This window comes from Calonectris borealis, chromosome 3 (genome assembly GCF_964195595.1).
Source record: "Calonectris borealis chromosome 3, bCalBor7.hap1.2, whole genome shotgun sequence".
NCBI lineage: Eukaryota > Metazoa > Chordata > Aves > Procellariiformes > Procellariidae > Calonectris > Calonectris borealis.
Window position 1 is genome coordinate 84,940,360 of NC_134314.1, and position 13,469 is coordinate 84,953,828.

Genomic DNA, 13,469 nt, shown 5'->3' on the forward strand with positions numbered 1-13,469 from the left:
GAAGAGAAAACTTATGGTTTTTTTTTCATTTGTTCCTCTGGTTTGAAATATTTTTCACAGTAGAGGGACATGCTTAACTGTTAATGCAATATGCATAACTCCACATTTACATGCCTTGAGCATCAGTTTTCCAAAAAGTTTTCATTAGTATATTATATGCATATATCTAAATACATCTGAGATTTCTATTAATATATCAGTAAAAGAGCTTATTACTGTATAATTGTCGATTGATTGTTCACAAGGTAACATACAACCTTCAAGGGGGAAAGATGTCCTGTAAAATATCTTACAGTTAAAAACCATTGACTTAGAAACTGAATTAATGCATTTAAGAGTAATGAATTCATATTTATGGCTCCAAAAACATTTTTTCTTATTCAGCATTTAGATCATAATGTTATATTTGTCATTCTGTTTTCAAACTAAGATCTTATATTTATAAAATAATCTATTATTATACAGGGTAAAAGAAAAATCTCGGTTAGAGCAGAGGTGCAGGATCACGTTTCTGACACTGGCAAGTAGCAGGTAGTTGGGAAAAATTCTAGGCAAAGGGCAAGCATATGCTAAGAGCTTCTTATAAAGTAATCTGGAATTCTGGGGCTTCCTGAGCTGGAGACTGTATATCTGTATTTAATTAATCTTTGTGGATTTTTTGTTTCATGATTTATCTAACTGTATTAAGAACCCATTTGAAAATTTTGATATCCACATCTTTTAACTTCAGTTTAGTTATGTGCCGTATGAAAAAATATCCTTTTTGGTTTTTGATCTTGCTGCCTAATAATTTCATCTAATAACTCCCAATATTTTATATGCAAGTAACTGAGAACAGCCATTCTCTGTTTCATGGCTTTGATGACTCTTGTTAAGCTTCTTTGTGCCTTTCCCATTTATATTATTTGCTTCCTGGCATAAAGAGGCTAAAAATATGGGAACATCATGGACTTACATGGTGACAATTGTTTCTTACTGTCTTTATTTCTTATGCAATAGGTCTTGGATTTCCATTTTTCTTTTTTGATCAGCAGTGGCTACTCCACTGGCCAACTCCACGTCCCAACCTCCCCACCAGCTGTCCACAACAAGCCCCCGATTTTTCCTGAGTGTTAATTCGGTGTCAGATCTGTGAACTTTTGTTTCTGTATGGAAGCTGTTTTAAGCAATAGTTGAAAATTTGGCAATTTGAGTTTCTTAGAATTGTGATGTGACTATCATTCGGTTTTGGCAATTTTCTAGTCATTTGGTCAGTCTATTGAAAAGTCTTCCGATGCTTCAGTTCTGTGCAGTTTTTCTATTCCACCCACCACAACGCAGGGCTTTTGGGGGGAATCCCCCAAAGGTTCTCTGTAGTGAACATGCACCTGATTTCTTTTGACTCTGCAGGCTTCTTTTCATGCTTCCTCATCAGTGACAGATACAACTATTTTGGTCTGTTTTGTTGACATAGGGAAACACTATCCAAATTAAAGAGGTAAAATATTGGTGTTTCCTGCTCTTGCTCTGGAGCAGAAGTTGTTACATCTGAGTTTATAAGTTTACATGTGTTGCAGATATGGCAGCAGGATGATGTTTCATATTTGGGTGTGAAGCAGTTGAGCCCCAAATCATAAACCGCCGCTTGAAGAGATCTCAAGTGTTAACATTTCGTATTGTATATATGATGAGACAGTTGTATAACTCCAGTTATCCAGCTGTATAACTTTATACAGCTGTAACGGAAAGAATGAAGAATAGTTGATTAAAGGAGGCTTTTTGGTGTCTAGGATAGTGGACATTTATAGGAGAATTGGTTAGCTATATACATAACAAATGGAATTTGATTGTTCAGATCTCTGAACTTCACTGCTTTGTAGCCTTTGTAACCTCCTGTAAAAACAAGCTTTAGGCGATTTTGCTGTACGTGAGTATGTCTGTGTTCTTGCATCTCAAAACTTTGAATCTGCTAGCCAATTGCAAACACATTTTGAAAGGAGGTGGGGGCTTAAAAAAAATTTACTACCTACAAGTTCCAAGAAAATAGGAATGTAGATGGAGGAAGGAGCCCCTCTAAGTTTCCTAACCAAGGAAGGAGTAGCAGGATGAGCTCACACTTAATTTGACTCTGGAGAATACACACAAGAAAAACCTCAGTGAAAAAAGTAATTTGCGATTCACAGGCACAAATCTGTAGAAAACCAGTCAGTTCCAGTGCTTATGGAACTCCATTTGCTAAAAGTGCAAAATTTTTGACGCTGTCATAATTGCATACAAAACTGGGGTTTATGCCAGCAATTTCTATTGCTTTGTAATAATTGTTTATTTTTAAAAGTTGTGTTATCTGCTGTAGATGTTTGCAAAAAATAAATCTTTATAAAGTAAAATAATAATTTTTATGTAATTTCAAGACATAAGATCTAAAACAAATGCATCTTTGTTCAATTTATAGCCTTTTTGAACCAATTTTTTTTCTTTAGAGTACTTGAAAACTTCAGGATATGTGCTGACTTAATGCAGTTCTTGGTTGTTAGTGGTTTCATGTGCTGGCATGACAGAGAAGCTTTCAAGCTCTGATAAATTAAGACATTTTAAAAGTCTGTCAGACCTGATGAGATGTGCAGAAGTTCCAGAACCATTAGCAGTCAAGTATATACTGCCATTTCCTCACCTCAACACAGGGAAAATCTATCCTATTGAATAAAATGCGCTCAGTTTCCAGGCCATACAGTCGGAGGTAGAGCAGCTACTAGCCTCAAGCCTGGAACTCTAAGTCCTGTGACTCTGCAGAACCCCTTTGATGTCATCCGTGCTGGTAGATCCAGACACAGGAAAGAGCCAGCTGGAAGAAAGGGAGGGCTAGGCAATCTGTAACACTTGCTTCTCTGTTTTTGGGAGCTATGGCTTGTTCTGAACATGTTCTGAGGAAATCTGCATAAAGTATAATTTCTGGAATAATTTTTCCCAACTTTTGTTATATTAAATGAAGTTTTGCTCTTAGGTGGTTCTTTGTGCTCCAGGATGGCCAGCACTCGAAGAATTGTACCTTACTTCTAATAATATTACAGTTTTGGAAAGGTAAGATGAGTAACATAAGTCAGTCGTTTGTGACTGAGGTACTGCAAAGTTACATAGCAGATAAAGTTACATTCCTGTAATGTTTACATCACCACGACATAATTGTAAAATAACTGATGCAAACTTCACGTGATATACTTCAAAACATTTATAAATGTACGCAATTATTTGCATGCAGTTATATACTTAGAAAAGTAGTATTTTCACTAACAAATAACTTTAAATGTTCTGCATTTGTGTTTGTTTTTGTCCAATGTGGTAGGCCTGATAACGTCCTGCAGACCCTGAAGTTGTTAGACCTTTCAGACAACCAGTTACTGGAAGGAAATCAGCTGCATCTAATAGCACATCTTCCCAGGTAGCTGTTAAATGAATTTCCTGGAAATTCTTCGTCCTGGATATTCATCCCCATAGTCTTTGTTGACTGAAATATGATAGTATTGATGTTGCATGTAAGATCTATGGAATCTTGAAATAGAGGCATTTTGCCCTCTTGAGGAGAGTAACTGAATTTTTTAATTGAGCTATTTTAATATAATGTTATTTTTGTTGTACAGTAACACATTCTTAAGCTGTATGTTATTAGTTTTCGTTATATACTTATGAAACAAAAGTGATTTATCACATTACTAAGTTCTTTATATATTAGTATGCACAGGGTTTTAACCAAGATGGATAAACTGTAGAGTTTGTGTGGAGTGGCAAAGCAAAGGAGCTATGAAGTCGTTTCTTAGAAAGTTTTCTGACCACGACAGTGTGATGCAGGTTCATCTGTAGCCACACAGCCATCTCGGGGTCGTTTGAGCCTGTGGAAAGCTGTTGGGCTGTTTGTTGGAAGGTGTCACTCCTGAGGCTGACACACGACAGATCGTTGGTGATGGACGCTTGCCATGAGCGCTTTACACCCATGGTGCCTACTGCTTTGTCCTTTGTAAAGAAAGCAAAACAGAGAGGGGTTGGAGGGAGGTAAAAAAGTGTGGTGATAATTCTTCCCTGTCTCTGTTACCTCTTGATCATTAACCACGGGGAAGGTTACTGTTGTTGCTCTACTGGTAGAAGTGTGTGGCACGTCCTCTGCACAGGCACTCTCTTTTGGAAGTTTAGTGCTTTTTGGGGGTAGCTTAAAGACTTTGAAAGAGACATGCTTCAAAATTTAAAAAAAAAACCCAAAAACAAAAAAACAAACATCAAAAACCAAGCCCAAACAGTATAATTCCCATACTGCATGGGGTAAATGTATTTCCGCTTTCTCAAAAGAATGTCTGTGGTTATACCCTTTACGCAGATCCTTCTGCTTTACTGTACTCTCAATAGCAGTGTCTTTATGGTAGTTACACGCTTGAGCTGTGATTCCTTGCTTTGGGGTTAGCATCCAGGGAAAGCAGGTGTGTGTTCCTTAAGCACGTCAATCGCAGTGGCTGGAAAATTGTGGGACTAATACAATAGTTTTGCTTATTTGAGGAATTATTATCTTGCACTGTACACCAAAATAGCAGCCATGATTTTAAATAGCCACAAGCTATGTAAAAAAATCATTTGGAAAATCACACCATTTAAATCCAGGAGCCATTTTGAAAGCTTGAAATTACTGCACTTATTCTCTGGGAAAATTTATTCCCTGAACACTCTGCTGAAGTCTGGCTACTGTCTGTGAAACTGCTGTTCATTTGTCAGCGATTATGCGTCGTGTCAAAAGTTTTTTAGATCTTTATTTAAAAGAAAAATTGAGGTAGTATGTCTTTACAGAAAACTTCCCGTGTATGTACAGTAATCATTGTATCTATTAAATTTCAGGTTAGAACAGCTAATACTTAGAAACACTGGAATATCTTCTATACACTTTCCTGATGCTGGATTTGGTATGTAAAAGAAATAATTTATTTGTAGCTTTATAATTCTGTTTATTTAAAGTTTTCACTATTGTCTTGTAAATTTACTTTGTTTCCTAGGATGCAAGACTAAAATGTTTCCTTCACTAAAACGCCTTGCAATAAATGACAATAAAATATCACAGGTAGGCTAGACTCTGATAGTTTCACATTTTGTAAATACGTGTATCTTTGTTTAAGAGTAACTTGCAATTAGCTTTTTTAAAATTTCTTTGATTGTATGTGTAAGATCCTGAGGTAACTATTGAATACTTTGATCAACACAGAGGCATAATTTAAAGATTTAAAAACATTTCTTAATGTCTCAGTTAAACATGTTTATGGTAGCTAGTCATATCCCTCTGCTACCTTATAATTCCTCTCGCAGAATTCTAATGATCTAAAATGCTGAGTAGTTCCTCTTCCCCCCCCCCCCCCCAATTAAATGTAATGCATTTTTTTCCTTAGCTAAATGAACAGGATGAAAGCAATTGCTTCTGCTGACCAGAAGAATAGTTTCAGACTGGTCATTGTACAGGAAAAGTCAATGTTACTGTGTATTGTTCTGAAATGAAGTATGTTTTATGTTTCCTCCCTTCCATTTCAGTGGTCATCGATCAATGAGCTTGATAAACTGCCAAGTTTGCAGTCACTGCAGTGTCACAATAACCCTTTCATGGACACAGAGAAGAACCCAGAGACCCTGAGACAGCTAATTATTGCCAAGATAAGTCAATTGGAGGTTTTGAACAAGTCTGAGGTACGTGGCATGGGGAAAAACATTAAATCATTGCCTGAGGAATTGTTTTCAGTTTCTTTTAAGATTACTGCTTGTTTGGGCGCAGGAAAAGTAAAGAGCCGGCTATTCCACCGCCTAGTCAGTGGGGCACTCGGTAGGGCTACAAGATCCAGCCCTGTTTGTGAACGCTGCTAACTCAGTGGGGACTATGACAAGATGGAGGAATGGTGGTTTTTTTCAAGTGCTCGAGTCGTGTTGAAGTTGCAGGACTGTTACAAAAACCATACTCGGGCCAAAAAAAAAAAAAAAGGCAGCATAGTTTAATCTGTTTCAGTGACAGCAAAATAAGCATTTGCCTTCTGTAATAGGAAAATGGCATTATCTAAACCAAATCAAACTTATAACAAATGTTTATCATAAAAGAGGGCAGAAGCAGCATCTGTCCATAGCTACAAAAACCATCCTTGCGTCATCATATACAGTAACAGCTTTGGTTAGATACTCATTTATGGATCAGTCAGTACTTGGAGATAGGGCTTGTAAGATTCTTGGTAGCATTAAAACATACCGAACACGTAAGTAAGTAAGAGCAAGAAGTCAGTGTCATTAATTAGATTTTCTTCTCTGGAAAGTTGTATAATTATATTATGTGCTGTTCCTGTGTCAGTACAGATCCTTCCTGCTGAAAGAAAAGGAGCAGAGCTTGATTATCGCAAAATATTTGGAAATGACTGGTTAGCAGCTGGTGGGAATTGGAACCCAGAGAAAAACAAACCCAGCGAAGAATTTCTTGCTGCCCATCCGAGATACCCATCGCTTTGTCTTAGTAAGTGCAAGTACAGTAAAATTGGCATTTCCTCGCTTCTGGCATTGTGGCAGCACTGGTTCAGTCTCTCTTCAGTTTCCCTTCCCCTTGATGCTTTTTCGATGTGCTTCTGCTGCCTTAGGAAAGCTCACCTGTTGGCAGGCCTGTGTGCGAATGGCTTTGGCTTCTGTGGGGCAGCTGCACAGTACTGCGCCCTTCTGGGCACTGCTGCCTCTGGAACTTGGGCCCACTGCCTGAGGGATGACACCTGTGAGCATCTGCCCCACCTGTCTCCACCTGGGGCTTTTTTAAAGTGGGAATGTTAAGCAGCACCTCCATGTGCCTGTCACCTGCTCCACCCCATCCCATATGCCTGTGCGCCCTCCTAAATGCTCTAGCAGTTGATAAGGCTGATGTCTGCAGCACTTAGCGTTGCAGGCACCTACCACTTTCTATACGCAGTATTCCCCTAGCTGCTGAGGGAACCGAGTAGCAGGCTCATGCCTGATCCAACACCACAGTGCTCTTGGGTCTTCTGTTGAGTTTTAGTCTTTGAAGGGTTCATGTCTACATGCATGCTTTCCTTCACACAGAATATGGTGCACCTGAAGAAGGAGAACTGAAGGGACGACAGCCTTTGACTCTGAAAAACCAGCTTCTGAGTAAGAGGCCAGAAATGGTCAAAATTGTTCCTTCTGCATTTAAAGTATTTTACGAGCGTAGTGTTTCCTGGGTGTATATGGAGAATAAAAGGTTCCAAAGCTGTTGAGACGTCACGGTTCCAGCTTGTAATTCCGCTTCTCTGAACTGTGTGTATCAATGAGTTTGACTAGATACCCGCTTCTGTGTAGTCCATCTCCTTTCCCCCTCAACCCAAGCCGAATGATTTGCTTAATTAAGACTTAATGGAGAATAGAGGTAATCAATACTCCATTCTGCCAGTGTGAATGGCTTCTCTACCGAAGACCTTTGAGATTTTAACCTCAATAGCTGCACTATTTTCTGGTTTTTTTTTGTTTTTTTTTTTTTTTTAAATAGCTTCTTAACTTTAGGACAGTCAAGAAAAGTATGGGTAGCTTTGGTATTTGGGGCTGTCTACATATTTAAACTAGGTTACATCCCAGACTTACAAATTCACTTAGCTTTGTTTCCCAGTTGATAGAAGAACTGAACCTTTTTTTACTCCATGGGAAAAATAGTATTTTAAGACATTACATTCTAATGCATTTAGGTGGAAGACAAAATAGAACAAAGAATCTAGTTGGCTAGAAATAATAGAAACCTTTTTTAAGGATGAGTCTTTTAATCCCTGTAAAAGAATTAGGCTAATAACTTCCATAAAATGTGCTTGTACGGTGCTTTTGGGTCTGAGGGTCAAAAACCTGCTTTAAACTGACTAAGCTGTTTCCATTCTACTGCAGGTTATTTTAAAAAGTTAACTAGAAATTAAGCATTTGGAGGTAAATACTTGTTTTGATGAAAAAAACATGTTAAGTATTAGGGAGTCACTTTTAAACTATTTTCTCTAATTTACCAAAGATGAATAAAAACTTGATTATTTTAATAAAATTACTTTTAATTTTTCAGAGAATGACTAAATGCTATCTTAGCTGCTCAGATACAGGCTGCGTCCTAATTTTTTTAGAAGATCAGGCTGAGTGAGGGGAAACGATTTGTAATAAAAACAGACTAGAAAGACTCTGTGCTCCTGACAGAACAGGGCTTAACATTCATTCACTAATCCCTCACCATTCTTCCTTAAGCTTTGACGATTAAATGTCCTGAGAAACCTGAACAGAAGCCAGTAGAGAAAAAGCTACCAGGTAAGAAGTCTTGGCTTGTGTTTAAGCAGTTGATTTGTAGCTCCTTTTCAAACAACTGTGTTAAAGAATGGCAGCTGCCTCTGGCTTTGTCAGCTCCTGAAGATTCTCCCCTGAAGACTCTGTCATATAAAGAGACGACAAAGGTAGAAATTGTTTGAAAAAGTCATTATTTTTCTGACCTTCATACTTACTTTCAGTCCAGCTTGAAGATTGAAAGTTGATGCTTGTCTTATGACCTCTGCTGCTGGTTTCGTGTCTGAGGCAATCAAAGGCTAATTAACAGGTTTGAAATCTGGTGGATGTGTTAACCAAATAACAAGAACATGAAGTTGTAAAAGCCAACTACGTAGTCTGCAGTTCTAGATATTGAGATCTAGTATCTCATACATTAAGTTAGAAATCTAATTCTGACCTGTATCAAATTTGTCTTTTGAAGTTTTAGTGCCTGTAGTGAGACTAGAATGAATAGACTTTGTTCTAAATCAAACTGATGTTTTGGAAAGGTGTGTCAGAATGGAGTCTGAGAGAAAAGACTTACTCAAGCTTTATTCTAAAATAAAAATCACATTTATTATCACAAGTTGCATAAAATCAGATAGATACAGCTTTTACAAAAATGTTTGATAGAAAAATAGTTGTCTAAGTACAATGTGTGGTATTACAGGAATAACTCGCTATTGCTGTGCCTTTAGATAAAGCTTCAAAAGAAGTGAAAGTTCAACCAAAATATTGAGTATGTCTATTGCAAACATAGGTATCGCCGCTGGAACAAACTACATTTACTCATTCAAGATCCATTACAAAAAATATCCCTTTGTGTAACTGACTTCATGATATAAACCACTCTACAACTCTACTGGCAATTTGTTTGGGATTCATTATTGTAAAACCATTTCTAAGAACGGCACTAGTTCCATAGTGACATTCATTTATTTGTGCTGGGAATGCCAATTCCTGGTAATGAAAACTTCAAGGAACAGTTGCCAGATGCATGTGGTCAGAACCTGACTGGTATGTGTCCCAAAGGTCACTTAATGTAGCATGCAGTAAATACAAACTCAAAAAAGGTAAATTATGAAGCTGTAACACTTTAATTTGGTATATGGGCTCAAAGCGCTTAAACTGTAGTAGCATATCCTGTCCTATCCACCAGAGATTAAACCATTTTCAATTTGATATTAGCAGTTAAGGTTTCAGGTACAAAAGACCTGAAAAGACATTATTGCAGTGTTAGAACTGAAGCAGCAATACGGCCTTTCACTGTTGCTATAAGCAAGTATAGTTGAAACGCTAGTACTTTGCTACAGCTCAGTGGTAGCAGCATTTTTCAAATAACTTTTCTTTCCTTCCCCTTGACAGAGTCTATGACTATTCAGAGGGTCAAAGGATTGCTGTATCGCCTACTTAAAATTCCTGGTTCAGAACTGAAACTGTCCTATGAAAGTTCTAAAGTGAGTTAAAAATGGGTAATTCAACAATAAAATACTGCATGCTGCTAAAGGTCAATAGCCTGTTCTAAAATACTACCTAATGAAATTGATCTCACTTAAGGAGGGCGGTCTTCATGCTGTAATTTCGGACCTAATTTCATTCCTGTAATATGACAGATCCTCCCTGACTGCCACTGCCTGATCATATTTGGTTTACATGAACAGATTTCAGCTTAAGTCTGATTGGGTTTTTTTCCTTTCTTACTCTAGCTGGAAGGAAAAGAAGTTGAACTAGACAACGACTTAAAGCCTTTGCAGTTTTACTCTATAGAAAATGGAGACTGTGTGTTAGTACGGTGGTAAGAAGGGACTCTTGATAGACTGAAGGAAGAGCCGACACTGGAGCTGCAGAAGAGCTACGGACTGCCCACAGACATATGGACAGCCTGTGCCTCAACACACGTATGGGAGAGCGTGAATTTCATATATGGCACTAGAGAGCTATACAATAGTACTTTCAGCTCCTAAACTTAATCGTCGGTCTCCAGGAAAGCATTTGCTTTTGGTTGAATTGTCTTTACTTGGGAGATACCAAATAGTGCTTAAATGCTTCAATTAAATAAAACTCAAGGTAACTTTTGCCAAGGTTTTATACTACCTTCCCATTGCAACAGCAAGAATTTGTTTTACTGAACTGAGTACATGATTTAGTTGTGATTTCTTTGCTTGTAATAGGACAAAATTAGTGCTGCAGGAAAGAGACTACTTGCTCTTTTGTTTTCACCTACTTCCAAAGACCTTAAAGCAAACAAAAGTAAAACAGCAGTAATTGTAGAAGTATCTACACAGCCTTAGACTACTTAAGGTCAAAATCTGACAGACCTTTATTCTACCCTACAGCATTAACATACCACGGTATAAATAAGTTCTCAGCATACCGCAAGGCATCGCTATTTATTTTACATTCTTTAGTGTGCTGTTCCTCAATCTTATTTTACTTTCACTTGTGTACCCTCAGATTCATATCTAATAACACATTGAGCTATCAGAAATCCCTCCTAATCAGGCCAAGTTTGCAGTACTTCTAGATTTGGTATAAGCAAACTTTGATACTGTTTTTATCTAAAATGACAATGGTATAAACAAACTAAACATAAACCCTAACCCCTAGCTGTCCTAGCCCCTGCACCGATGAGAGCAACCCCTCGGCCAGCATAGAACCTGCTGCAGCAAGACTTACCAGATGCCCTGGTGCTAAGCACAGCTCTCCACTGGATCCTGGTACAGCTCTATACTGAGTTAAATCAGTAGTACTTTAGTTTACAAAAGACAGGCTAGTTGGCATTCTTATGTGCATTTATTAATTACAAGTAGGTCTCTGACTTTATATAAAAAGGAAATTTTTTATCTTAAACGTTTTGGTTTTTGTCAGATCAACATCTATACTATAGAAAATGAATAGTATCAGTCCGCTTGTAATTATCAAAAGGGATGTGCAAATATTGTTATACTTTAGTTGAAACCCAACATTAAAAGATACCTTAATATTCCTCATTGTTCCAAGAATGAATCCAAATGTACACTTTTCCATGATCATTATACACTACCCTGTTTTCCAAGGCAAGGCCATCATCTTTCCTCACATCTACAAGGATCTCCACACAGTTCCTTTAATCTCCAGAGCTCTCTCAGTTCCTGTGGAGAATACTGGGGGGAAGACAGCATGCCACTCTCACATGTCTTCTCACACAACCAGAGACTATCCTGTTAGAGAGAGAACCACTTCAATAGGTCTTCTTACAAAAATGTAGTCTTCAACAATCTTTACTTCCAAGAACCAGGTTTTCATTATTTCTAGCAACAAACGTGCACACAGAGGTCACCAACTAGAGATATGTGTCCCTCTCTGATCTGCTAGACCTATTCAGACAACTTGGGGGGGTGGGGATGGGGGCTGCTGGTGATGGGGGGGGGGTGGTTTGTGGGTTTTCTGTGGTTTTTCTTTTAAATACATTTTAACAAGTCTTTTCTGGATTTTAATCCAACGGCTGTTTCAATTTTTTTTAAAAAGAAAAAGCATTTCCTCTATTTTATGCTACTTGGTGCAACAGGCATGTTCTCTTTCCATAAGATCAAAGAATTTCTTCAAACTTACTTGGTATCGCTTGGGTCCTACAGCTGCCATCCAGATACCCATACTCACATCTTCACCCTGAGACAACAAATTAAAATAAAAAATACAGATATTAGCATAAACCATGACTTTGTGAACTAGAATAAGTTGCATCATGCACCAGCAGTAAAAAATGGTAATGACAAAAACCTATGTCTGACTATTTTAGAGGTGTTGAATTAATCCTCCCAGCTTTCCTGTGATAATACATTGTTCTCAAAAGAAGACAGTACAAAAACCAAGGTTACAGCTCCAGAGGTTCTCAGTCCAAAACAGTTGTACTTTGACCTAGAACAGACACTAAGCGTAGTGACCAAAAGCACTGCAAAAAGCCAGCATCAACTGGGGGAACCCAACACTAACACTTGAGTAATGTTCTTTCCAACTCATCCAGTACACACGCTGCTCCCCAGACCAGTTTAAGATAGAAAAACTGAACTAACGCTTTACTACCTGGTACGTCTTTAATCTTTCAGAGTTGCTTGCCAGCCACTGAACAATGTCTTTGGAGATGACGTAGCCGGACCCACAAGCAAAGGCTGGATATGCAGGACTTGGGTACTCCAGTTCTTGCCATTTCCCAGTTCGATCAACTGCCCAATTTAGTCTGAAACTGAAGACCATGTTAGATGTGAGATATTTACACAAAGCTCTCTGTGAAACCTATAGACACTGCTAACAGTTGAAGTAACACTGATAATAAACAATGTTAAGAGGAAGAAGTAGAAGGTGATCCTAATTATAGTCCCTATTTCTCTAGGGCACACATCTAATCCAACACAGCAGCTGAAGTGTAACTGTTGTTTGGTCTCAATCTCAGAAAGTTCTCAGAACCGAAACAAACACAACATTGACAGTCAGGTCTTCAGCACGTCTGCGCCCACTGCTGGGTTTTGATCCAGGTAAGCGCAAGTGTCCTTAATTATGTTCTGTAACAGGCACATCTGTGTCCAACCCCCTTTTGTTAATCAACATGACACAAAGTCGCTGCCTCTGGCAGGCATGCAGTTACAGCGATGTTACCCAACCATTTTCCTAAGAAAATGGTGGCTGCTTAAAAACCGGGAAGCAAGGCAAAGTACTGGATTTTTATATACCTTGTCTAAGCTGTTTTCCAAATGAAACTCAACAAAGCAGATGTTCAACAAAGGCTGCCATCACCGAATTACAAAAAACCTTCCTGGCAGTTGTCTTCTCTCGGGAAGATGGTACTTACTACTAGAGGCCTGCAGAAAACCAGCAGTGCTCTGTCTGCAGGGTCTCTCCGCGCTGACTCCCGTCCCCAGGCAGCGTGGCGTAGCTAGCTTTAACACGCTGCCGCACCATGCAGCACCACGGCCCCTGTTAAACTGCTGTGTCAGGCGGTGAGAAACACCCTGCTTTTCCTGTTCAGGAACAGGCTGGTATTACACCCCTCTTACCTTACAAGTTCTTCATGCACTCACAGCTAAGTGGCATAGCTGTGTCAGTGCAGCATGTTCTCCCCCTTTTTGCAGACAGGTTCAAGTGTTGCTGAATTCAGTCATGAGTACAAGCAGCTAACAGCTTTAGTGAGCTACTAAGAATTGTCACCT

The 13,469-nt window shown here is 38.6% G+C and overlaps 2 protein-coding genes across 13 annotated transcripts in view; one reads left to right on the top strand and one right to left on the bottom strand.

Moving 5' to 3' along the window:
* The window catches only part of TBCE (tubulin folding cofactor E), a 36,007-nt gene extending 25,645 nt beyond the window's left edge, over window positions 1-10,362 (top strand). For 4 of the 8 annotated variants that reach the window (XM_075146472.1, XM_075146471.1, XM_075146470.1 and 1 more), the window contains 11 exons: window positions 2,981-3,057; window positions 3,320-3,415; window positions 3,823-4,023; window positions 4,852-4,916; window positions 5,007-5,071; window positions 5,533-5,685; window positions 6,337-6,490; window positions 7,063-7,131; window positions 8,233-8,292; window positions 9,652-9,743; window positions 9,993-10,362. In XM_075146472.1, the coding sequence (XP_075002573.1) occupies window positions 2,981-3,057; window positions 3,320-3,415; window positions 3,823-4,023; window positions 4,852-4,916; window positions 5,007-5,071; window positions 5,533-5,685; window positions 6,337-6,490; window positions 7,063-7,131; window positions 8,233-8,292; window positions 9,652-9,743; window positions 9,993-10,085 (1,125 nt within the window). In that variant the 3' untranslated portion in view covers window positions 10,086-10,362. Of the gene's footprint in view, window positions 1-2,980; window positions 3,058-3,319; window positions 3,416-3,822; window positions 4,024-4,851; window positions 4,917-5,006; window positions 5,072-5,532; window positions 5,686-6,331; window positions 6,491-7,062; window positions 7,132-8,232; window positions 8,293-8,489; window positions 8,576-9,651; window positions 9,744-9,992 lie in introns of those variants that run through there. The other 4 variants (XM_075146473.1, XM_075146474.1, XM_075146475.1 and 1 more) reach the window with 4 other exon arrangements.
* An 818-nt stretch (window positions 10,363-11,180) lies between these two features.
* B3GALNT2 (beta-1,3-N-acetylgalactosaminyltransferase 2) overlaps window positions 11,181-13,469 on the bottom strand; it is a 28,302-nt gene continuing 26,013 nt past the window's right edge. For all 5 annotated transcript variants that reach the window (XM_075146482.1, XM_075146479.1, XM_075146481.1 and 2 more), the window contains 3 exons: window positions 12,349-12,508; window positions 11,878-11,934; window positions 11,181-11,486 (listed from right to left, as the gene is read on the bottom strand). In XM_075146482.1, coding sequence (XP_075002583.1) covers window positions 11,352-11,486; window positions 11,878-11,934; window positions 12,349-12,508 — 352 coding nt within the window. In that variant the 3' untranslated portion in view covers window positions 11,181-11,351. The remainder of the gene's footprint in view (window positions 11,487-11,877; window positions 11,935-12,348; window positions 12,509-13,469) is intronic.